We start from the raw sequence: 25042 nt of genomic DNA, 5'->3' as shown, positions 1-25042 counted from the left end.
ATGAGTGGATAAAGAAGATATGGCACATGTATACAATGGAATATTACTCAGCCATAAACAGAACGAAACTGAGTTATTTGTAGTGAGGTGGATGGACCTAGAGTCTGTCATACAGAGTGAAGTAAGTCAGTAAGAGAAAAACAAATACCATATGCTAACACATATCTATGGAATCTAAAATAAAAAGAAAAAAGAAAGAAAAAAATATTGGTCAGAAGAACCTAGGGGCAAGAAGGGAATAAAGACACAGACCTACTAGAGAATGGACTTGAGGATACAGGGATGGGGAAGGGTAAGCTGTGAGAAAGTGAGAGTGGCATGGACATATATACACTACCAACTGTAAAATATATAGCTAGTGGGAAGCAGCCACATAACACAGGGAGATCAGCTCAGTGCTTTGTGTCCACCTAGAGGGGTGGGTTAGGGAGGGTGAGAGGGAGGGAGATGCAAGCGGGAAGAGATATGGGAACATATGTATATGTTTAACTGATTCACTTTGTTATAAAGCAGAAACTAACACACCATTGTGAAGCAGTTATACTCCAATAAAGATGTTAAGTAAAATAAAATAAAAATAAAAGTTTAATGTAAAATCATATTATTTTTTCTATGTCCTAAGTAGAAATCAACCAGCCATCCACTTTAAATGAATAATTTTCAATAATCTGAAATGCAAATCAACTTTTACTGACAGGAAAGTACTAGTTAATGGATAAAAATTGGTGTTGGGTATAAAGACATATGATTATGAATACAAAACATCTGTGAATCTCTATGAAAATTAAATATTCTTAAGGTCAGAGTAAATCATATTTAGAAAATGGAGAGTGAAGTAAGTCAGAAAGAGAAAAACAAATATTGTATGTTAATGCATATATGCAGAATCTAGAAAAATGGTACAGATGTACCTGTTTGCAAGGCAGAAATAGAGACACAGACGTAGAGAACAAACATATGAACACCAAGGGGGGAAAGGGGAGCTGGGATGAATTGGGAGATTGGGATTGACATATATACACTAACTAATATGTATAAAATAGATAACTAATGAGAAACTACTGTATAGCATAGGGAACTATAATTCGCTGTACAGTAGAAACTAGCATATCATTGTAAAACAACTATACCCCAATTAAAAAAAATAAGATTAATAAAAATATTCCACATACGTACACACATGTATGTGTATGTGGGAATTTTACTGAGACATTCTTATGTTTATGTTTTTCCTTGAGAATGCACAGGCCTCAGATTGGTTCCAGTGATCAACTTTAGTTGGCATTGTGTTTTTATACCATTTTAAAAGAAATTTGTTGCTTTGTCATGTTTGACACAAACATAGGGAAGCAAGGGACAACATTGCCATTACCTGCAGATAATTTGTCTTCATGGAAAACCCCAAAATATTCTACAGGCAAATCACTAGCATCAATAACATAAAAAATTTCTGGGAACAATGTCAACATATAAAAATCACTAGCATTTTAAGAACTAAGCAGGATTTCAAAGGTTTCATTCACTGTAACAAAGAAAATCATTGGGTGTGGGGTCCAGTTTACTGTGAAGATCATGAAGCTTAGGCTTCAAGGCTCTTCACTAGCACGGGCTCCTCTGGGGTGGGAATATTGTCCTATTTTCTTTAAAGAAGGACCATCAAATTATATGTTGCCCACCTCTCCCAAATCAGAATCATCTTGACTAGAAGCATAGGGAGGAAAAGTTCAATAAAAGATATTTAAGACCTTTATTTAGAAAATTAAAAAATAGATGAAAGACCTAAAGTAGAAAGAAATGAAAAGGCAAATCATGTCCATGCTTGGGAATATGACATAGTGGATTGTTCAGGAACAATGAGTCTGCTGCATACACACATACACACACACAGGTTAATAGATTAAGCTATAATCCTGCTATGATACCGTTATTTGGAAAGGAACAAAACCATGCTATATATTACTCATGAATATATGGACTAGAAAGATACACCCCCACTTTAGAACAGAGGCTGTCTACAGGGAAGAAGAAAGGGAATGAGATTTGGAGGTACACACAGGTCCTCTGCTATACTTATATTCTGTCATTTCTTTAAAATTTTTGAAGAAATATTGCGCCTTTACCAATCTAGAAATGTTACATGGATGGTCATATATTTCTGAATGTTTGAAATGCTGACTTTTAAAAAAATTAGCCTCTGAAATGATACTTGGGGCATCGCAATATAAAAATGTGGTGATATCTGTTATGTTACTCATACCTTTGCTTTAACTTTATCCAATTGCAAAATAGAGGCAACTACAAAATATAAGATAAAATAACAAACTAAAAGTCAATACAATGAGAACAAAGATATATATATCACATTCATGAAAGTTTTCATTCTCCTATGTAAATGGATCAAAACATAGAAATCACAATCAGTAGATGTTACATAATTTCCTGCTCTATACTCTGACTTTCTTAAGAGCAGAAGTTCTTTTTTACTTGCCTTTATTTCCCCTATAACTGGTAAAGTGTCTGTTACATGATAGTGACTCACTGACACTTGAATAAAAGAATGAAAGAGAGCCACTAGCCTAGACATCGTCTGACGTTCTTTGGGTTGTTTAAAGTATTTAGATTTTATCAAAGAACACAAATCTGTTATTTAACAAACCAAAGAAAAACCTCTGCCATGATCAATTTGAATTAGAAGTATCAATATAAACTTATGACATATTTTAGTGTGTGCATGTGTGTATTCTGTGACCACTGAAAAAGGCCTAGAAACAATGACTGACCCAGAAGCAATGAGCAGGATACAACCTCCCAATACTGTATTCCATGGAAAGAACCAGAAGTCCTTGGAGAAATGACTGACTCCAGGTCTTGGGCAGGAAATCTTCAAGATGAGTCTGTAACATTTTGTCACCCCAGATACAAAGAGGCTGTTAAAGATGACTAGGATCATATCAAAGACTCAGGAACCTCCTTTAAGAGGATCCTAATGTTCAAAGATGGAACAATTTGAACATCAATAGGGATAATATTGGGAATAGATTGAAACTCTTATAATATGTTTAAATTTATGCTTAATGATTCTTAAAACAGAAACTAAACAAACCTTTAATTATCATAGTTGAAGCATTGAAGGATGTTAGTAAACCAATCCATTATTTTGAAGACTGTTAAATAAAAGTTTACCATCAAACACTTATCCTGACCTTTCGTATAATGAACTGTCCCACTGGGTTACCAATAAGTAGATAAGAAGAAGTTGCTCTTTAGTAATATATTCCAGCTAATAAATGAAGAAGAGATCATAGACTCAGAATGTTATACTTTGCAACATTTATTGAATCATTAGTGGATCCAGGCTGTGCACCAAAGGGGGCCCACATCACAAAAAGAGACAATCAGACATGTGCTTCTGAAGGAAAACACAAAAGAGCATTTATGAAGTAGTCTTCCCCCCAAACAACCTGAATCTGATTAATTCTCTAGATCTACCTCCCAATTTCAGGAGAACACCAAGCAAGAACACCAAGGTGTTCTGTCCTTTTCAGAGGACAGAAAAACATATTAAGTTACACGTTGGAGATAAGCAACAGGCAAATCTAGATCACGGGAAGCTTCAGGATACATGATCCAGTTCTTCAGCAAATGAGTTGCAAGAACAAAATAAAGAGGAGGATGGCAGAAATGCATAGATTGAAGAGATATGCAAATATAGATTTTATGTTGAACCTAATTTGACTACAAAAAAATAAGATTTATGAGACAACTGGAAATTTAAAAGTTAACTAGATGTTTGATAATATTTAGGAATTATTACTAATTTTTAAAAGTATAACATGGTACTGTGATCATATTAAATTTTTCCTTATCTTTTAGAGATGCCTGTTGAAAAACATACAGAAGAAATGATATGATTTCTGAAATTTGCTTCAAAAGAAGATGGTGAAGGGAAATATGTGAATGGGGAATAAGATTAGCCATGAGTTGATAAATATTATTATTATTTTAAATTATTTTCCAAATGTTTCTTAATAGGATATTGAATATAGTTCCCTGTGTTACACAGTAGGACCTTGTTGTTTATCCATTCTATATATAATAGTTTGCATCTGCTAATCCCAAACTCCCAATCCAACCCTCCCCCACCTCTCCTCCCCTTTGGCAACCAGAAGTCTGTTCGCTATGTCTGTGAGTCTGTTTCTATCTCATAGATAAGTTCATTTGTGTCATCTTTTGGATTCCTACATATAAGTGATATCATATGGTATTTGTCTTTCTCTGTCTGACTTATTTCACTTAGTATGATCATCTCTAGGTCCATCCACGTTGCTGCAAATGGCATGATTTCATTCTTTTTATGGCTGAATAGTATTCCATTGTATAAATGTATCACATCTTCTTTATCCATTTACATGTTGATGGACATTTAGGTTGTTTCCATGTCTTGGCTATTGTAAATAGTGCTGCTACGAACACAGGGGTGCATGTATCTCTTTGAATTAGAGTTTTGTCAGGATATATGCCCAGGAATGGGATTGCTGGATGATATGGCACATGAGTTGATAAATATTGAAGCTAGATGATAGGTACATGAAAGTTCATGATATCATTGTCTACTTTTTTTGTGTGTGTGTGGTATGCGGGCCTCTCACTGATGTGGCCTCTCCCGTTGCGGAGCACAGGCTATGGACGCGCAGGCTCAGCAGCCATGGCTCACAGGCCCAGCCGCTCCACAGCATGTGGGATCTTCCCGGACTGGGGCACGAACCCGTGTCCCCTGCAGGTGGACTCTCAACCACTGCGCCACCAGGGAAGCCCTGTCTACTTTTTTATGTGTGAAAATTTCTATAATAATTTTTTTAATCTGTTATGTTTCCTGTCTGTATTTTTAGTATTATCCTTATGCTCATATTCTCACAGAGCTTAAGGTAAATAAATCTTCCAAATGATCACAGGTATATTTGGATTAATTAATTCTCTGTATTCTGCAATGTCAACTAACATTAACTTCTTAATTTTGTGTGTGTTTGTGTGTAGAGGGTAGTACTGATCACTTCAAGATTGATGCCAACAGTGGTGAAATAAGAACAACCAGAGTACTTTCACATGATTATGGACCTTCTTACAGGATGACTGTAATTGCCAACGACCAGGGGGTGCCTCCTCTTCAAGGACAGGCAGTTATTAATATTCAGGTAATGGCTCACATCACACAAAATGTGGAAAGACGCTCTGAGGGCTTTTAAATTTTATATACAAATGTAGAGTGAAGCTACATTAAATATACGAATACTCTTTTTAGAGAGCATTGCAGATGTATGTGTGCATTATTATATTAAGTGATTTTATTATCACTTGAGAAATGATTAGGTTTAAATAAATTTTTATTTTAACTTTGCACAGTTACTGACAAGATACTTACCTCCATCACTATGTGGACGTTTATCCTGCTTTGTTTATAAAGAACAAAAAGTATTTTCTTTTACTTTTTCCTAATTGCAAGGACTTGGTAAATTTTCAGGAGAAAAGTGTGTAAATAAATGGCCAATATTAAATTGCATAGTTTTTGTAATTATTTTTAAAATTAGGAAAGGCACTTGAGATTTGTATTTTAAGATTTTCCTTTAGTTGTAATGAGCAAACAAGCTGTAGGAAGTCTCCATAGTAGGAAAAAATTACATCAACCCATCAGAAGCAAAATGACTGTTTACAGGAAGATTTTTTTGTTCAAGCACATGATAATCAGTAATATTAATATAGGTATGTATACTAATCAAGAATATATGTCCCCAAGAGTTCTCTTTCCAAATTATATTCTTTATTGATTAAGGATATGTGGGTTAGGAGAAAATTCTGTCATAATATCTCAAGACTCTGGTTTCAGATAAACAAAGGCATATGATACTTAAATGTATGCAGATGTTGTCATTAAGGAAATATGAGTCTCTAGGACTTAGAGTAGCTTGGAGAACTAGCTCTCGTACACTGTCTTTGAAGAAGCATAAGACTACAGTTCACGTAAACAGCAGCATAGCCTCACCAAACTATCATTGTATCCATTACAGCAAACGGGAGTGGAAAGTTGTGTACTTCCTTATCTCCTAGCTATTATGCACTTTTCAGTCTTCAGAGGCATACTGGAATTATATAATACAAGAAAAGACATTTTCTCACCAATTAACATATGTATTATATTGCAAAACTGGAAGGAATTAGCTTCCAAAAGAATAGCAGCACCTGTAAACTATTAAAAAAAAACCCAAATTAACAACTCCTTTTTATTCTTATTTCAGGTGATACCACTATCCAAAGGGCAAGCTCTCATTTCTCAGAATATTAGACACTTAGTTATACCAGAAAACTTGAAGCCTGCAAAAATAATGAGCTTGATAAAGTCACCTGGTCACCTTCAACAACATCATAGTGGAAAGTTACATTTTAGTATCGCTGCAGATGACAAGGATGGTCACTTTGAAGTCGACAGCTCGACAGGAGACTTGTTCCTCTTTAAGGAACTGGATTATGAAATGACGTCTCATTATCTTTTCAGGGTGGTAACTAAAGACCACAGCAGAAACCCTCCCGTGAATAGCACAGCCTTCCTTAGTGTTGCTGTGGAAGATCAGAATGACCATTCCCCATCTTTCCGGGAGGAGTTCATTGTGATCGGCGTGGAAGAGAGTGCCCCTGTCGGGACTCTGGTGCACGTCTTCAATGCCAAAGATGGCGACGGCAGTTTTTTGAACAGTAGAGTACAATACTTCATTGAAGCCCACCACCCTGGAATGAATCCATTTCTCATCCACCCCTCGTTTGGCACTTTGGTCACCGCTTCCCCCCTTGACAGAGAGAGAGTTCCGACTGTTGTCCTGACAGTAACTGCATCCGATCAGGCTGTGAATGTGACAGACCGGCGACTGAGATCGCTGATGGTGAAGGTAGTGATTTTGGATATAAATGACCACAGCCCCACTTTTACATCTTTCCCCATCGCCCTTGTCAAAGAGGATGCCGCGGTGGGCTCCTTGGTGCACCACATAACTGCTCAAGATCCAGACGCAGGAAGGAATGGAAGAGTAACATTCAGCATCCTCTCAGGCAATGAAAATATGGCCTTTATGCTAGATGAGTCATCAGGTACTGTCCTTGTCACTGTCAGTTAAAGCCTGTGATCACTTGCTTACATTTATCTTTTTCATTTTCCTCTGTTATAAAATCATAGTTCTCAAGATGCATATGCTTTAAGGAAATTTGACTTGATTTACTGTTTAACTTATATAGATGATAAGCACAGAGGTTGTATTCAGAGAACCAAGAGTAATTGGCCTGTTTGTTAACATTGACCTGCTTTGTAGCTAGCTCGCAGTTCCTGGGATGAATATACAGTAGCCAACTTCTTTACCCCCATTGTGTGTTTTCATAGGATAGGGATGGTACCAAGAGTGAATCAAGGTAGAACATTAGTCAACATTATTCAAAGACTTTAGTATGGAAACTACCTCTAAGATCATACAAACATACATTTGTAAATAGTTAGAAATCATGTATTTTTATTATTATTATTATTATTTATTTATTTATTTATTTATTTATTTTGCGGTATGTGGGCCTCTCACTGCTATGGCCTCTCCCGTTGCGGAGCACAGGCTCTGGACGCGCAGGCTCAGCCGCTCCGCGGCACGTGGGATCTTCCCGGACCGGGGCACGAACCCGTGTCCCCTGCATCGGCAGGCGGACTCTTAACCACTGCACCACCAGGGAAGCCCAATCATGTATTTTTAAATGGTTGTATTGATACTGACATTAAGACCCTTACTTTTCACAACTGAAACATTTTATTTTTGGCAGAAGCATTTATTCACTGTCAAGTACTCTTCAGAAATGGCACTCACTGTCACTTCCCTTGTCTTGCTGTTACCATATTGTCAGATAACATCTTCTAAAAATTTTGATGTAGTTTGATGGACAATTATACGTTCAAAGTGTCATTCTTGTTATATTGGAAATGAAACTTCCTTAACCTGATTTTCAGAAGATATTGAAGAGATGGACTACCATCTCATTCTCTAAAAAATAAAATCATTTCTGCGTGAGCCTTAGAAAAAAATCTCAAACGTATACCATTTGGCCCAACTGTTAGTAAGAGCATTATTTGGAATGGGACTGAATGTGTAGAATTTGGAAGTCATGATTATAGTCTGGCTATATACTGTTGGAAAACTTCATCAAAATATTTATTAAATCCCGTGCATATGGTTCCATTCTGAGACCTGCATGAACACCACCTAAAAGCGCAACTGACAGAGAGATAGTCCAGACCCAGTTGCTGATTTCTGTTAGAGCTGGTGTCTCCAAGGATCTATTCCAACGAGATTTAAAATGCTCTCCAAAATGGCTAAGGAAGGTCTGTTTCAGATTGTTAAAGAAAGTGGATAAAATTAGAATTGTGTCTCGATAATATAGATATCCTGAATCTTAAACAATTGCAGTGGCTGTTTCAGTTGAGATATTTTTTTCAAAGACATAAAATGCTAATTGCTGAAGGCACTCATATGAGATAGGCTATTTTTCTCTCACAAGGCTCATATTTTTTATCAAGAAGACAAAGTGAGATTTTCAGTGGCTTTTGGCTATGAAGTGTAAAATTATAAGCAATTATGGAGAAACCATTTTATATATAAAATCTGAATCAGTAAGCCTCTTTAATTATTTGAAGAAAAGTTCTTATAGGAGGAACACAGTGTTAGAGGAGCAAACAGCAATCCTAAAAGAAAAAACGTGACAATTGGAATTATGTAACAAATATATGTGTGCAAGTTGCTTATATGAGTTACGTGCTTAAATGGCAGTTGGATGGAGACATTGTATTCGGGAAGTTTATTGTCTGAGTTATGAAGTCTTTACTATTTTTTGTTAATAAAAAAGACAGTTAAATGAGATTATTATAAAGAGACTATAACTCTTTAACAAAAACTAAATCTCTTAAAGGATGTAGCCATACTTTTTGTAACTTGGTCACTTTTATACATGAAGTGTCCTTGACATGAAGAGAGATACTGTTAGAACCTAGATATTTTTAAAAATGAAGGTAGAGGGACTTCCCTAGTGGTACAGTGGTTAAGACTCCATGCTCCCAATGAAACCGGGTTTGATCCCTGGTCAGGGAACTAGATTCCACATGCACGCTGAAACTAAGAGTTTGCGTGCTGTGGCTAAGGAGCCTACGTGCAGCAACTAAGACCTGGCGCAACCAAATAAATAAATATTAAAAAAAATACATGAAAGTAGATGTTGGGTAGATAAATATTCTTGATGTAATCATCTTAGTAGATAATGATACGTTATGGATTATTTCTGAATTTTCATTCATCCTTATAATTTAAATTAGAATGATCTTTCTAATTAAAAATGTTCTCTTTTATTCCAGATAATATATAAATTTAAAGTTGGTTTAATAATATTTATTCTTTAACAGAGAAAGCTTCTGAATCTTTAGCAACTTAGATGAGTTAGACAAAAGTAGAGTAAGCATGACTTCTCCAAAGAATATGTATTACCTATTGCTTTTCTCTTCTTTCAAAACAGGTTTACTAACTACTACTTCACCTTTGGATTATGAGTTTAAAAGTCAGTACATTCTGACCCTTCTGGCACTGGATGGTGGCACACCAGCACTTTCTTCATCCCAGACCTTGACAATTACTGTTCTTGATGTAAACGATGAGGCCCCAGTATTTAAACAGCACCTATATGAAGCTTCAGTTAAAGAAAATCAAAATCCAGGGGAGTTTGTCACAAGAGTTGAAGCTGTGGACAGAGATTCAGGTAACTCAAAAATATGGGAACTAAGTGATCGATGTTAAAAGCAAAAATTGACATTTACCAGAAATTTGAAAACAGTTGCTAGTTATTTCAAACTTCTAGAATTTCTTTAATTAGCATACACAGAAAAAAAATTGAATGCATAATGTGTATTTTTATAGCATTTGCATGTATTGATTTTTATTATTACTTATAGTAGAGTGATACATATCTAATTAATATACAATTTATTGATTTGATTTTGATAATAAACAGAAGTATAGACAAAGGATCACACTTTTTTCAGACTGTAATAGCTGGATACATGGAGTAACAGAAGGTAAATCATTCTTTATTTTCTCTATATGTAGCATAATGGAAGAGATAGGATGCTGGTATCAGACTGCCTGGCTTTGAATCCTAGAACCACCACTTAAGCTGTGTAACCTTTAATAAGCTATATACTAGCTCTCTCTGATCCTCTGTTTGCTTATCTGTAAAATGGGGATTATAATACAGCCTAATTCATAGTTCTGTTATGAATATGAATGAGTTATTATCTACAAAGAGCTGAGACCAGTATCTGGCACAATAAACAGTCAATAAATGTTAACTTCCATCACTACTGTATTACTGTTGTGTTATTAATATCAACCACTGTGTTCAGACAGATGACTTTGAAGTAAACAGTTACTGTGGCTAGGAATTTATAAATGTCTTAGAATTGCTTTGCAATATCATTATGACTTTTTTGGCCATGTAAGCTTCAGTAACTTTAATAATATCCTTTTTAAATTTTAAACAAAATAATTATAAAAATTATAGTGAAGTAGTTGCCATTAACAGCATATGCTGAATTTTCCCATCTGAATTAATACAAAGAGTTTAATAAGTCAGTCTTTTTAAAATCACATTTGGATATAGTAAGTGGCAATACATAATCAATATAGTATTTTGTTCTTTTCTTGCAAGAATTGTAACAGATGTTTCTATGGAAATAGTAGTATGAAAACTAGCATTTTCCTCCTAAATTATTCATTAAAGGGGTAAAAGATACATTTTCTTGAACTTTTAAAGTATATACCATTTAGATGCTTTGCGCTTTTGGGAAACATCATCTTTTAATGAAATGCATTTTATGTGATGCGATAAGACTTTCAAGGGCCAACCCAATTTTTTCTTTTGACCAGAGCGGGGCAGTGTGATCAAAGAGTTTTGCTTACTGTGCTCACCAAGAGGGCTGGAGTGTGCTAACAATTGCTTGTCCCAACTCCGCTTAAAGAATTTAGCACATTTCTGGCAGTGTGGTTTTTAGTTGATAGAAACAATGGAGAATATACATAAGCTTTGTGTTTCCAATATACTCAGTTTAGTAAAGTTCTCCGAGAGCATTCTCTGGTGTAAATTGAGTAATGCAGAGCTCCGGGCAACACAGAAACCACTTCCCAAAGGACACAGACATATGCTGAACCCATCACTGACGTGTGATTTAGCAAGCATTTAAAGTCTGTAAAATGCTTCCTGCCTTTAACTTTATTTTATTAATTTTATTTTTTAGAATGGACTCTACTAAAAGGATTTATTTGCTTTAATATTTGAAGGCAAAAAGAATTTCTCTCAAAATTTTTCATATGTCAACTAAAGATGATTACCATAAATATGCTTTCCAATTTTTACTGTCAAGTTGCCAAGTGTTAGTATAATTTTCTTTTGGAATGAATGATCTGCAACCTGTTACTTATAATTGAATTGAAAGTTCATTATTCTAGAGATTATGGTTTGCCAGGGAATTTAGATGCAAAATTGCTGGTTTTCTGGCTTTGGCTTTATGGGTGTTTGAGATACACATTAACATTTCCTGAGTCTCATGCACCTTCACAAGTTTTGTAGACAATTTTGGTTTACTGGAAATCTCAGTGTTTTTAATGAAGCCAGATCTGTTAAGCCAGTGGTTATGTAAATGCATGTGAATTTGGGTGTATGCATTTGTTTTTGAACATATTTTTCATAAATCTTTTTTTTTTTTTTTTTTTTGCTTATTGGGTTAAGACAATGAAAGAGGATTATGCACAAGAATTAAATGATGTAGTCAGGATTTTAACATAACTGGCATCATATTGGAATTTATGAATGGTTTACTTTATAGTCTGTATTTTAAAAAATATTATAGCATTACTTAATACTAGAAAGGTTAACATACGTTTTCTAGCATTCTACAATGTAGTTTTTAAAAATGTAAGCCTAACAGCATTGTTTGGTATTCAAAACCCATAGGAATTTGAGCAGTGAATGTTTATTATGTATGACTCACACCGGGTCTAACAGGAGTTTTTTCTTGTATTAAAAGGGAAAAACAACTACCACTTTTTAACTAAGATATTAAAACTGCTGCACCATTTGGTGCCAACAACAAGAGCTCCATTGTTAGTGGGAAAAGATCTATCCCCAGGGGCACCTCTCCCCCAGTCCTGGGAGGAAAGGATACCCCAGCAGGGAAGATGACTCAGTCCTGGTGATGCATTGGCTCATTCATGGTGAATACAAAATAATTCAACAGCACATCACCATACAAAAATGTCAAATTCTATAGTGAAATCTTATTCTCTGTCCCATAAAAAATGTATTCTGTATCTGGCTTTATCTTAAACAAACTCTACATCTGGTTTCCCAGAAACTGTCTCATGCTGAATGCACAACCCCGCCCAACAGCCTGCTCTTGGAGCAAAGGAGAAACACTACCATGACAGTATTTCATCTATTTCATTGAATCTAAGACACTATTAATTGTAAGAAGCATTAATTTCAGATATATCAAAATTGGGGGAAAATGGGTTCTTAGAATTATTGAAAAAGTTAAACAGAAAATAAAAGGACTACTCACCCAGAAACAATCACTATTAAAACTTTGAAATATAATCCTATTTCATTTAATACATGGTGTTTTGATTATATGATTGTCTAATTTTCTGCCTGCCTTTTAAGCTGTGAACTCATGGATTCAGAACATATTTTACTTGCTTTTATCCCAGGTCCCTAAGATAATGCAAGCTATGACATAGGAGTTTAGTAAATATTTTTGACTATATGATTTGAGAAACCGGAACATCTGTGACATAGGCTGCTACACGCTGCCTTCACTCTTCAGAACTCATTTATTTGTTTATTTCTTCATTCAGTCAGCAAGGCACAATCCTGTTTTTCCTTTAGAAATGTTTGAGTTGTGTTTGAGTTGTGTAGGCATTGTACAGTTGAGGAATTACATGAAAAATGATTTTCATAAAAAGTAAATCTGAAAACAACACTCCCCTGGTCAGAATTCTTTATTAATTTCTCATGGTTTTGAGGATGAAGTTCTCTTTTAGCTTAACAACTAGCCACTTTAATAAGTGACTGTAGCTTTCCTCTCTATTCTTAACTCCTATCACTCGCCTGCCTTTACTGTAGGACAGGGTTATGCAAACTTTTCTCTGTAAAGGGCAAGATAGTGAATGTTTTAGGTTTTGCAGGCTATACAGTCTCTACTACTTAATTCTGATGTTGTAGCAAGAAAACAGCAATAGATAATACATAAAGAATTGAGCGTGGCTGGGTTTCAGCAGAACTTCACAAAATAAGGGAGGCAGGCTGTATTTGTCCAGTGGGTTTGCCAACCACAGGTCTAACAGATATATCTAATTAAGACATCTAAGTTTCTTACAATTTTCTGATCATCAGATCCAATTATGATGTCATCATGGTAGTAGATCAGCGTGATGATCTACTGGATGATCTTTATCTCTGCTGAGTAGACGATGGCTGATAGTGGAAGAGTTTACATAAAGATGTACTGTTCTTCCTGCTGGATGAAAGCAGATCACTTGTGATAGTCCTTACAAATTGGTATAGAGTGTTGGTTCTCATTTCAGTTACTGTTTTCTTCAACTGTTTGGTTGTTCTTTATATTTTCTAGCTCTTTGTTTAAAACTTCTTATAACTTCTTGCTCTGTGCATCCATTCATTTCCCAAGTTTTTAGATCATCTTTACAGTCATTACTCTGAACTCTTTCTCAGGTAGATTGCCTATCTCTATGTTGCTTAGTTATTCTTCTGGGGTTTTATCTTGGTCCTTCATCTGGAACATATTCCCCTGTTGTCTCATTTTGTCTAAACTTTTTGGTATTTTTATATATGTTTTGTTTCTCAGCCTTGGAGGAATGGCCCTCTGTAGGGGATGTCCTATATGTCTCAGCAGTACACTCTCTTCTCATGACCCAAGGGCCAGAGACCAGCTGGTCGCAGGGTAGGTTCTGACCTGTGTTTGTGGACTCGGTTCTGCAGGCTGCAGGACTGAGTTTTCTTGCTTCTGGCAAGAAAACTGCCCTCCCCACTGGTGGATGAGGCTGGTCTAGAGGCTTGCAGGCTTCCTAGTGGGAGGGGCCAGTGCCTATGTAATAGGGAAGAACCTTTTGTATTCTATTGCAAGTTAATCATTAAAGGGATGTTGCCCAAAAGCTTAAATTATACATACTGACCCAACTCTCAGAACCCTGCCTTCCAGGTAATGAGCATTAAGCTAAAATACCTTTGTTTAGCTGATAGGAAACATTCTGACCAGGTCCACCAGTGAATGACTGCAGGGAGGAAGAAATTAACACATCCCTTCCAGAGGCTGATGGGGACCAGGAAGTGTTTGACTTTACTCCCTCCCCTTTTAGTGTAAAAGAAGCCTGAATTCTAACTCAGGCAAGATGGTTCTTTGGGGCACGAGCCCTCCATCTTCTCGGTTTTCTGGCTTTCCAAATAAAGTCATTACACCTTGCTCCAACAACTTGTCTCTCAATTACTGGTCTGTTGTGCGGCTAGTGGTATGAGCTTAGACTTGGTAACACTTGCCCACTGGTGGGTGGAGTTGGGTCTTGGCCCTCTGGTGGTCAGGAGTGTCAAGGAGTATGTCTAGAGGCAGCTGTGGGCGCAGGAAGTCTTTAGGCAGCGTGTTTGCTGATGGCCAGGGCTGTGTTCCCACCCTGTTGGTTGTTTGGCCTGAGGCATCCCAGCACTGGATCCTGCAGGCTACTGGGTGAGGCCAGGTCTTGGTGCCAAAATGTCAGCCTCCAGGAGAGCTCATGATGATGAATACTCCCTGGTACATGCAACACCAGTATCCTTGTCCTCAGAGTGAACCACAGCCGCCCACCCTCCCCCCATCTCCCCAGGAGACCCTTGAAGATCAGCAAGTAGGTCTGACCCAAGTTCCTATGAAGTCACTGCGTTTGCAGTCCTCCAAGAGTAGAGTCTCTGTTTCCCCCAGTCCTGTGGAGTTCCTCCAATCAAGACCTGCTGGCCTTCAAATCCAAATGCTCTGGGGGTTCAATCCTCCATATTCCAGACCCCCAGGCTGGGGAGCCTGATATGGGCCTCAGAACTCTCACTCCTGTGGGAGAACTTCTGCAATATAATTGTTCTCCAGTTTGTTGGTTGCCTACCCGAGGGGTATGGAATCTGATTATATCATGAGTCCTCCCCTCCTACCATCTCACTGTGGTTTCTTCTTTATGTCTTTGGATGTAGAATGTCTTTTTTTCATAGGTTCCAGTCTTTTATCAATGGTTGTTCAGAGTTAGTTGTGATTTTGGTGTGCTCATGAGAGGAGGTGAGCTCAAGGTTCTTCTACTCTGCCATCTTGTCCAGAAAGTTCAAGAGTGTTGGTACTCAAAAGGTGGCCCCCGGGACCAGTGGCACCATCATCCATAGCCTACACAGAGGGCAACTACCAGAGGGCATTTAAAGGATGCTGGTGTCCCTCTAACCAGTGGCTTTCCCAGGGTCTTTATGAAGGGAGAATCCTCTGAACTGTTGGTAAATGTACTTAGAGGAGGGTGGTGGGCATGTCATGATAAATGGTAAATTTACCATTGGTAAATCCATCCTAATGTTCTTCTCCATTTCCTTAAGCTTTTTTATTCCTTTTTGTATAGTATGCAAGGGAAGATCTGGCATCTCAATCTCATGATGATAGACCACTATTGAATGCAGCCAATCAAAAGAAACTGTCAAGGGAAATAACTAAAAGAGCTAGCACATTAAATTCAGAATCTCTGGTAGGAACACCGCATCAATAAATCCAGCCGAAACCAAAGTACTATTTTATCTTCCTGGTTTCACATCCTTAGAATTGATTTCCACACATTTTCCACAGATTTATTCCAATATAAGTTAGAAAAATCTTGCTATTATTTTTAAACTATAAGCTGTTTCTAATTGAGTCATATTTGCATGTAACTGCCTGCAGTATGTTGAGATCTGACTCTGGTTGTAGGTCTTCTCATGAATAGGTATCCCCTTGCAAGAAGTTACCTGTTATATATCTACTGCTCAATTTGGTTCTGATCTTCAGAGGGATTAATTTGGGGGCTTCCTTAGAAGTTTTTCAGTTTTTTTGACTATGTCTTGAGCTGCGACTTTAAAGACTCAGCTTATAATTTTCTTTCTGTAAGTTCCCATTGCATTCAGAAACAGCCAGTTCACATCATACTCCTTTTACTATCCCATGGCTAAAGTCAGCCCCACTTGGTCCTCTAAGGAGTAGAAATCCCTTAATAGTCAGTTCATCACAGTCAAACACAGGTGATAATTTAAATGATCATGGTACCATTGCAAATGAGAAATTACTAGTGCTCTATTTCCTGTGGGCAGGGAACTCAGCGCTGCCTTTAAGGCCAAAGGCATAACCAAATCAATCTCAGAATCCCTAATACCTGGGTCCCAATCCTGGTGCCAAGTACCGTATCAATCATGTGCAGTCAGGAAAACCAGCTATTACAATACAGGCGTTGGAAGGCTGAATAAACGGAAAGGGAATCCTGAAGTAACCCAGAAAAAAATAACTGTAGGAAGCAGCTACCACCCCTAATCCCTGGAAACAAGGAGAAGAGGTCGAGATTATCAGAACCTAGGGAAAAAAATGAGAGGAGGGCCCTTGCACAGCCTGCTCTGGGAGTGCCAAAAGAGACAGAAAGTTGTGAGCAGTTTCTGCACTAGAAGAAATGGCGTTGCTGACAGGGGAAATAAGAAAACAGGAAGAGGAAGTCCCATCTGCTCTCCTCTGACCTCAGTCTCCCTCGAGGGTCCCTTTGTGGCAGATCCTAAGAGGGTCTCAGCCGGCAAAGGAGATTCTGCACAGCTGCGGTGTGCAGATTCCCCAGCCCCAGCATTGCAGGGCGGAGTGGGGAAGAACGGATTCAGAGCCGAGTCACAACAGTTTAATGACTAGTACACCATGTAAAGGACAGAGGCAGGAGCTGGCAGAGGGAACTGCAGCTACAGAGTCCCCAACAGAGAGACACTTAGCGTGTTCAGAGAGCGGAAGTGAAGCCCGGAGGCCAGGAATATAGTGCAGGAGCAAGTATATGAGAAGAGCTTGAGTCCACATCACATGGGACTTTGTAGACTGCGGTATGGTGTTTGGTTTCTATTTTCAATGCATTCAAACACTTTCTTCCCTCTTACTTGTTGAATCCTATTTATCTTTAGGGTCTAAGCTTATACAGAAAGCAACACACACTCACTCAGTTATGTCTTACCATGTGGAATTGTAATTGTCTGCTTACTTCTCTGCATCCAGTGCTACACTATAAGCACCGTGAGAGCAAAGAATGTGTCTTCTTGCCAGCAGTTGTATCCTTAGCACCTAGCGTGGTACCTTGGCACCCGCTATCACTATCTCTATATGTTTATTGAATAAGATAATAAATGAACAAACTATCTACCTGTGATAAGTCTTCCCTGATACCCTTCCTTAGTGATTTCACATATTCCCCCACACCATCTCCCCCACTAGAGGGGAACTCTGAGGGCCAAGATAATTACTCATTATTCGGTGGTATCTTTCCAGTGCCTGGGACTTGGTAAATGTGCACTGCATAAATAAACACATAAGTGAATGAGTCAATCAACCAAATAACTGGAGCTCAATACATATGTGTCATCTGCTTATAGGTGGAAACTGAAGCCAGTGAAGTGGGAAAGAGGTGGAATGAATTCTTTCCTCCCTCCTTCCGTCTCCCTTTCTCTCCCTGCCTTCCTCTCTCTCTCTTTGTTCCTTCCTTTCTGTGTTTTTTTTTTTTTTTTTTTTTTTTTTTTTTTTTTTTTTTTTTTGCGGTATGCGGGCCTCTCACTGCTGTGGCCTCTCCCGTTGCGGAGCACAGGCTCCGGACGCACAGGCCCAGCGGCCATGGCTCACGGGCTTAGTTGCTCCGCGGCATGTGGGATCTTCCCGGACCAGGGCACGAACCCGTGTCCCCTGCATCGGCAGGCGGACTCTCAACCACTGCGCCACCAGGGAAGCCCCTTTTCTGTGTTTTTTAACATCAGTCAGCAATATCTGAAGCCAAGAGAAAACAAGTCAACTAAACATGGTCAGTAGATCTTACAACCAGAAGCTTATTGGTGACTGTAGAAAGAATAACTAGATATGGCAGTGGTTTCAAGCTAGCTGCAGAGAAATTTTAAAAGATGCTTGGCTATAAAGAGGAGGAAAAAACTCTTGTTTCTTACAGCTAAAATATAATTTAAGGAAAAAATGTAAATGAGAAAGATTAGAACTGACAGGAAAATTTCAAGAGGGTATTTGAAAAATTACTTTTGCCATTGAAACAGAAAGCAGGAGGTAGAGTTGAATACAGATGCAGAAAGTTGAGGGAGCTTTTTCCCAATGCCTCCATTTTCTCTAGGAAATAGGAAGGGAAGTGATTTGTGAGAGTGAACCAGGGGGTGGTCGGGTAGAAGACATGAATAGGAGAGGGGTGACCAAGGAGATCTGGAAAGATTGCCAGATGACAGTAACATTTCGGTGGCCCCCATCTATGCTTTTGTGAAGTTTTCTCCAGCCCCAGTTATCTGCTGGATATTCCAGGAGGACAGAGAGATGGCTGGATTGAATCTGGACTGAGGTTTTGCTGGCCTTCTTTGGTAAAAAGCCACAGTACCTGAGGAAATTTGCAAGGTTACCAAAGTGTTAATTCATGGGGCTGGACTGAAGAGGAAAAGAAATGAACTGAAGAGGGGTATCCTAGAGTAAGAGAAAGCAAGAAGTCATAAGGCTGTAGGTCTTGAGGTCTAAGAACAGATATATGTATGTGTACACAACACACACATACACACATCCTTTGGTGTGTTGTAAGTGTATCATTGAATATCTTCAGATCCAGATTTCCAATTTTCTTAGTAAGGTGATAGAATTAGACTCAATAATCTCTATTTTACTTTTATTTTCTTGGTTCTCAAGTTTGATGATGTTGTGTTTGATCTGGAGGATTATAAGTGTGTGAGGAGGAAGAAGCAAGGCACTAATTGAATTCTAAAAGAGCCATAGTATAATACTTTAAATTTAGCTCAGGGCTTCCCTGGTGGCGCAGTGGTTGAGAGTCCGCCTGCCGATGCAGGGGACACGGGTTCGTGCCCCTGTCCAGGAAGATCCCACATGCCGCGGAGCGGCTGGGCCCGTGAGCCATGGCCGCTGAGCCTGTGCGTCCAGAGCCTGTGCTCCGCAATGGGAGAGGCCACAACAGTGAGAGGCCCGCGTACCACAAAAAAAATAAAAATAAAAAAATTTTAAATTTAGCTCACATTATTTAAGTTGTGAAGGGTGCGACGTTTGGAGGGTGAAATCATATATGTGCAAACTACAGTTATAAATAAAGATCTCATTTATCCTTAATAATATACTAGGAGGATTGAAGGTGAGTATATTGTTACCTTAGGGATCAAAGCTATACAGAATAATAGAAATGATAAAATATGAAAGTTTCTAAAACATCAGGGGAGTATTGGATACAAAGGTAAAGCACATTAGAGAGTAAGTAGACCAATAGGGGGAAGGGAAAACGAAAAGATTTGAGTTTATGTTTAAGCATGTGAAGACATTTTCTAGATTTGACAAGTGTTAGGAGTTTCAACTGTATAATATATAATATAATATGTAATATATAATATGTATAATATGTAATAACGTATTATAAATGAGTGGATTATTGAAAAATTAAGGGTCCAAAAATTGAAAGATGCTGTTCTCCATGAAAACTCCCTGCAGGTAGGGGCCATACCTGTTCTATTCACCACTCTCTCTTTGGCAAACAGCACTGTGCTTGGCACCTAGTTATGCTCACCAAATATTTGAGGAACAAAGAAAGTAGATCTAAGTTTGTATACTCCCCATTTTCATAATGTAGGATGAGACAGGAATAACATATTTTATCAATCTGGAATTTTTAAAAATTCTGTCTTGATCAAAGAAGAGATTAAGATCATTATGAGATCAAAGTAATCACTATGAGTATTAAATAATCATTAATCTAATAATATGCCTAATGCCTAATGACAGAATAAATTTTCTGGTGACCTCTAATTATACCATATCAAATATTTTGATCCTGCCTTGTTAGACTTTTTTCTCAAGGTTATTAAAATGCCTGCAGATAATCCCCAATATCCTTTCTCTTTCAAGTGACATAGTAAGAAGTCATGTATATTTATTCTTGTATAAAACAAGCATTATATTCCACTTTTTCCAGCACTCAGTTCTATATTGTATCTACTAGCTCACAGCAGATGAAAATTTATTTTTTAAGACAGGCAAGATGGAAATTGAAGTTTTTTGTTAAGTCCAAAGAAGAATATTTCATCATTTATTAAAGTGTAAATCATACATGCTAAGTACTATGTCTGTACCTAGATACTTGTCAGTGAAGAAAAGAACATAGGAAAATAATTGAAAGGAACTTGTGAGAAGTGCAAATAAGCTGCAATGTCATGGAATAAACTCATTCAGGTTAATGGTATGAGAGATCTTCATACCCAATGATGGAAATGATGTGACAGTTTTCTCAGAGGGGAAATGAAACCGCAGAAATATAGGAAGAATTATTTTCAAAATGCATAATAACATGGTATCACATTTCTCACTCCAGATAATGGACTGAATGCTAAGTAGAAAACAAAATGAACCAAAAATACACACATGAGCAATTCAACATGCTCACCTTCTGTTCTGGAGATGAACAGAGTAACATAACTGCGCACAAGCTTTGTTGTTTGTTTGTTTGTGTTTATTTATTTATTTTAACACCTTTATTGGAGTATAATTCCTTTACAATGGTGTGATAGTTTCTGCTTTATAACAAAGTGAATCAGTTATACATATACATATATCGCCATATCTCTTCCCTCTTCTGTCTCCCTCCCTCCCACCCTCCCTATCACACACCTCTAGGTGGTCACAAAGCACCGAGCTGATCTCCCTGTACCATGAGGCTGCTTCCCACTAGCTATCCACCCTACGTTTGGTAGTGTATATATGTCCATGCCACTCTCTCACTTTGTCCCAGCTTAACCTTCCCCCTCCCCATATCCTCAAGTCCATTCTCTACTAGGTCTTTGTCTTTATTCCCATCTTGCCCCTAGGTTCTTCATGAACATTTTTTTTTCTAAGATTCCATAGATATGTGTTAGCATATGGTATTTGTTTTTCTCTGACTTACTTCACTCTGTATGACAGACTCTAGGTACATCCACCTCACTACAAATAACTCAATTTCGTTTCTTTCTATGGCTGAGTAATATTCCATTGTATATATGTGCTACATCTTCTTTATCCATTCATCTGTTGATGGACACTTAGGTTGCTTCCATGTCCTGGCTATTGTAAATAGAGCTGCAAAGAACATTGTGGTACATGACTCTTTTTGAATTATGGTTTTCTCAGGGTATATGCCCAGTAGTGGGATTGCTGGGTCGTATGGTAGTTGTATTTTTAATTGTTTAAGGAACCTCCATACTGTTCTCCATAGTGGCTGTATCAATTTACATTCCCACCAACAGTGCAAGAGGGTTCCCTTTTCTCCACACACTCTTCAGCATTTATTGTTTGTAGATTTTTTTGATGATGGACATTCTAACTGGTGTGAGATGATATCTCATTGTAGTTTTTTTGTGTGTGTGTGGTATGCGGGCCTCTCACTGTTGTGGCCTTTCCCATTGCGGAGCACAGGCTCCGGACGCGCAGGCTCAGCGGCCATGGCTCACGGGCCCAGCCGCTCCGCGGCATGTGGGATCTTCCTGGACCGGGTCACGAACCTGTGTCCCCTGCATCAGCAGGCGGATTCTCAATCACTGCACCACCAGGGAAGCCCTCATTGTAGTTTTGATTTGCATTTTTCTAATGATTAATGATGTTGAACATCCTTTCATGTGTTTGTTGGCAATCTGAATATCTTCTTTGGAAAACTGTCTATTTAGGTCTTCTGCCCATTTTTGGATTGGGTTGTTTGTTCTTTTGATATTGAGCTGCATGACCTGCTTGAAAATTTTGAAGATTAATCCTTTCTCAATTGCTTCATTTGCAAATATTTTCTCCCATTCTGAGCATTGTCTTTTCGTCTTGTTTATGGTTTCCTTTGCTGAGCAAAAGATGTTAAGCTTCATTAGGCCCCATTTGTTTATTTTTGTTTTTATTTCCATTTCTCTAGGAGATGGGTCAAAAAGGATCTTGCTGTGATTTATGTCATGGAATGTTCTGCCTATGTTTTCCTCTAAGAGTTTAATAGTGTCTGACTTTGCATTTAGGTCTTTAATCCATTTTGAGTTTATTTTTGTGTATGGTGTTAAGGAGTGTTCTAATTTCATTCTTTTACACGTAGCTGTCCAGTTTTCCCAACACTACTTATTGAGCAGGCTGTCTTTTCTCCACTGTATATTCTTGCTTCCTTTATCAAATATAAGGTGACCATATGTGCATGGGTTCATCTCTGGGATTTCTATCCTGTTCCATTGATTTATATTTCTGTTTTTGTGCCAGTACCATACTGTCTTGATTACTGTAGCTTTTTAGTGTAGTCTGAAGTCTGGGAGCCTTATTTCTCCAGCTCTGTTCTTCTTTCTGAAGATTGTTTTGTTTTGGCTATTCGGCATCTTTTGTGTTTCCATACACATTGTGAGATGTTTTGTTCTAGTTCTGTGAAAAATGCCAGTGGTAGTTTGATAGGGATTGCATTGAATCTGTAGATTGCTCTGCATAGTAGAGCCATGTTCACAATGTTGATTCTTCCTATCCGAGAACATGGTTTATCTCTCCATCTATTTGTATCATCTTTAATTTCTTTCATCAGTGTCTTATAATTTTCTGCATACAGGTCTTTTGTCTCCTTAGGTAGGTTTGTTCCTATATAATTTATTCTTTTGTTGCAATGGTAAATGGGAGTGTTTTCTTAATTTCACTTTCAGATTTTTCATCATTAGTGTATAGATATACAAGAGATTTCTGTGCTTAATTTTGTATCCTGCTACTTTACCAAATTCATTGACTGGCTCTAGTAGTTTTCTGGTAGCATCTTTAGGATTCTCTATGTGTAGTATCCGGTCATCTGCAAACAGTGACAGCTTTACTTCCTCTTTTCCGATTTGGATTCCTTTTATTTCTTTTTCTTCTCTGATTGCTGTGGCTAAAACTTCCAAAACTATGTTGAATAATAGTGGTGAGTGTGGGCAACCTTGTCTTTTTCCTGATCTTAGTGGAAACAGTTTCATTTTTTCAATATTGAGGAATATGTTGGCTGTGGGTTTGTCATATATGGACTTTATTATGTTGAGATAAGTTCCCTCTTTGCCTACTTCTGAAAGGTTTTTATCGTAAATGGGTGTTGAATTTTGTCAAAAGCTTTCTCTGCATCTATTGATATAATTTTATGTTTTTTCTCCTTCAATTTGTTAATATGGTGTTTCACATTGATTGATTTGCATACATTGAAGGATCCTTACATTCCTGGGATAAATCCCACTTGATCATATTGTATGATCCTTTTAATGTCCTATTGGATTCTGTTTCCCAGTATTTTGTTGAGGATATTTGCATCTATGTTCATCAGTGATATTGGCCTGTAGTTTTCTTTCTTTGTGACATCTTTGTCTGGTTTTGGTATCAGGGTGATGGTGGCCTTATAGAATGTGTTTGCAGAGTTCCTCCCTCTGCTATGATTTGGAAGAGTTTGAAAAGGATAGGTGTTAGCTCTTCTCTAAGTATTTGATAGAATTCACCTGTGAAGCCATCTGGTCCTGGGCTTTTGTTTGTTGGAAGATTCTTATTCACAATTTCAATTTCAGTGCTTGTGATTGGTCTGTTCATATGTTCTATTTCTTCCTGGTTCATTATCAGAAGGTTGTTCTTTTCTAAGAATTTGCCCATTTCTTCCAGGTTGTCCATTTTATAGGCATATAGTTCCTTGTAGTAATCTCTCATGATGCTTTGTATTTCTGCAGTGTCAGTTGTTACTTCTTCTTTTTCATTTCTAAATCTATTGATTTGAATCTTCTACCTTTTTTTTCAGGATGAGTCTTGCTACTGGTTTATCAATTATGTTTATCTTCTCAAAGAACCAGCTTTTAGTTTTATTGAGCTTTGCTATAGTTTCCTTCCTTTCTTTTTCATTTATTTCTGATCAGATCTTTATGATTTCTTTCCTTCTAGTAAATTTGGGGCATTTTTGTTCTTCTTTCTCTAATTGCTCTTGGTGTAAGGTTAGGTTGTTTATTTGAGATGTTTCTTATTTCTTAAGGTAGGATGGTATTGCTATAAACTTCCCTCTTAGAACTGCTTTTGCTGTATCCCAAAGGTTTTGGATCGTCCTGTTTTCGTTGTCATTTGTTTCTAGGTATTTTTTGATTTCCTCTTTGATTTCTTCGGTGATCTCTTGGTTATTAAGTAGTGTATTGTTTAGCCTCCATGTGTTTTTTTGTTTTTTTTGCTGTATGCAGGCCTCTCACTGTTGTGGCCTCTCCCGTTGCAGAGCACAGGCTCCGGACAGTCAGGCTCTGCGGCCGTGGCTCACGGGCCTAGCCACTCCACAGCATGTGGGATCTTCCCGGACTGGGGCATGAACCCGTGTGCCCTGCATCAGCAGGCAGACTCTCAACCACTGCGCCACCAGGAATGTCCCATGTGTTTGTATTTTTAACAGATTTTTTCCTGTAATTGATATCTATTCTCATAGCATTGTGGTTGGAAAAGAGACTTGATATGATTTCAATTTTCGTAAATTTACCAAGGCTTGATTTGTGACCCAAGATATGATCTATCCTGGAGAGTGTTCCATGAGCACTTGAGAAGAAAGTGTATTCTGTTTTTTTTGGATGGAATGTTGTATAAATATCAATTCAGTCCATCTTGTTTAATGTATCATTTAAAGCTTGTGTGTCATTTATTTTCATGTAGGATGAT

At 37.7% G+C, this 25042-nt stretch overlaps 1 protein-coding gene across 1 annotated transcript in view; it reads left to right on the top strand.

Moving 5' to 3' along the window:
• DCHS2 (dachsous cadherin-related 2) overlaps positions 1-25042 on the top strand; it is a 270134-nt gene that overhangs the window by 167674 nt on the left and 77418 nt on the right. Inside the window, exons 8-10 of the mRNA XM_059066078.2 lie at positions 5035-5192; positions 6291-7134; positions 9583-9822. Coding sequence (XP_058922061.1) covers positions 5035-5192; positions 6291-7134; positions 9583-9822 — 1242 coding nt within the window. The remainder of the gene's footprint in view (positions 1-5034; positions 5193-6290; positions 7135-9582; positions 9823-25042) is intronic.

This window comes from Kogia breviceps, chromosome 6 (genome assembly GCF_026419965.1).
Source record: "Kogia breviceps isolate mKogBre1 chromosome 6, mKogBre1 haplotype 1, whole genome shotgun sequence".
Lineage (NCBI taxonomy): Eukaryota > Metazoa > Chordata > Mammalia > Artiodactyla > Physeteridae > Kogia > Kogia breviceps.
The sequence above is the reverse complement of the archived record's forward strand: the minus strand, read 5'-3'. Positions and strand labels throughout refer to the sequence as shown.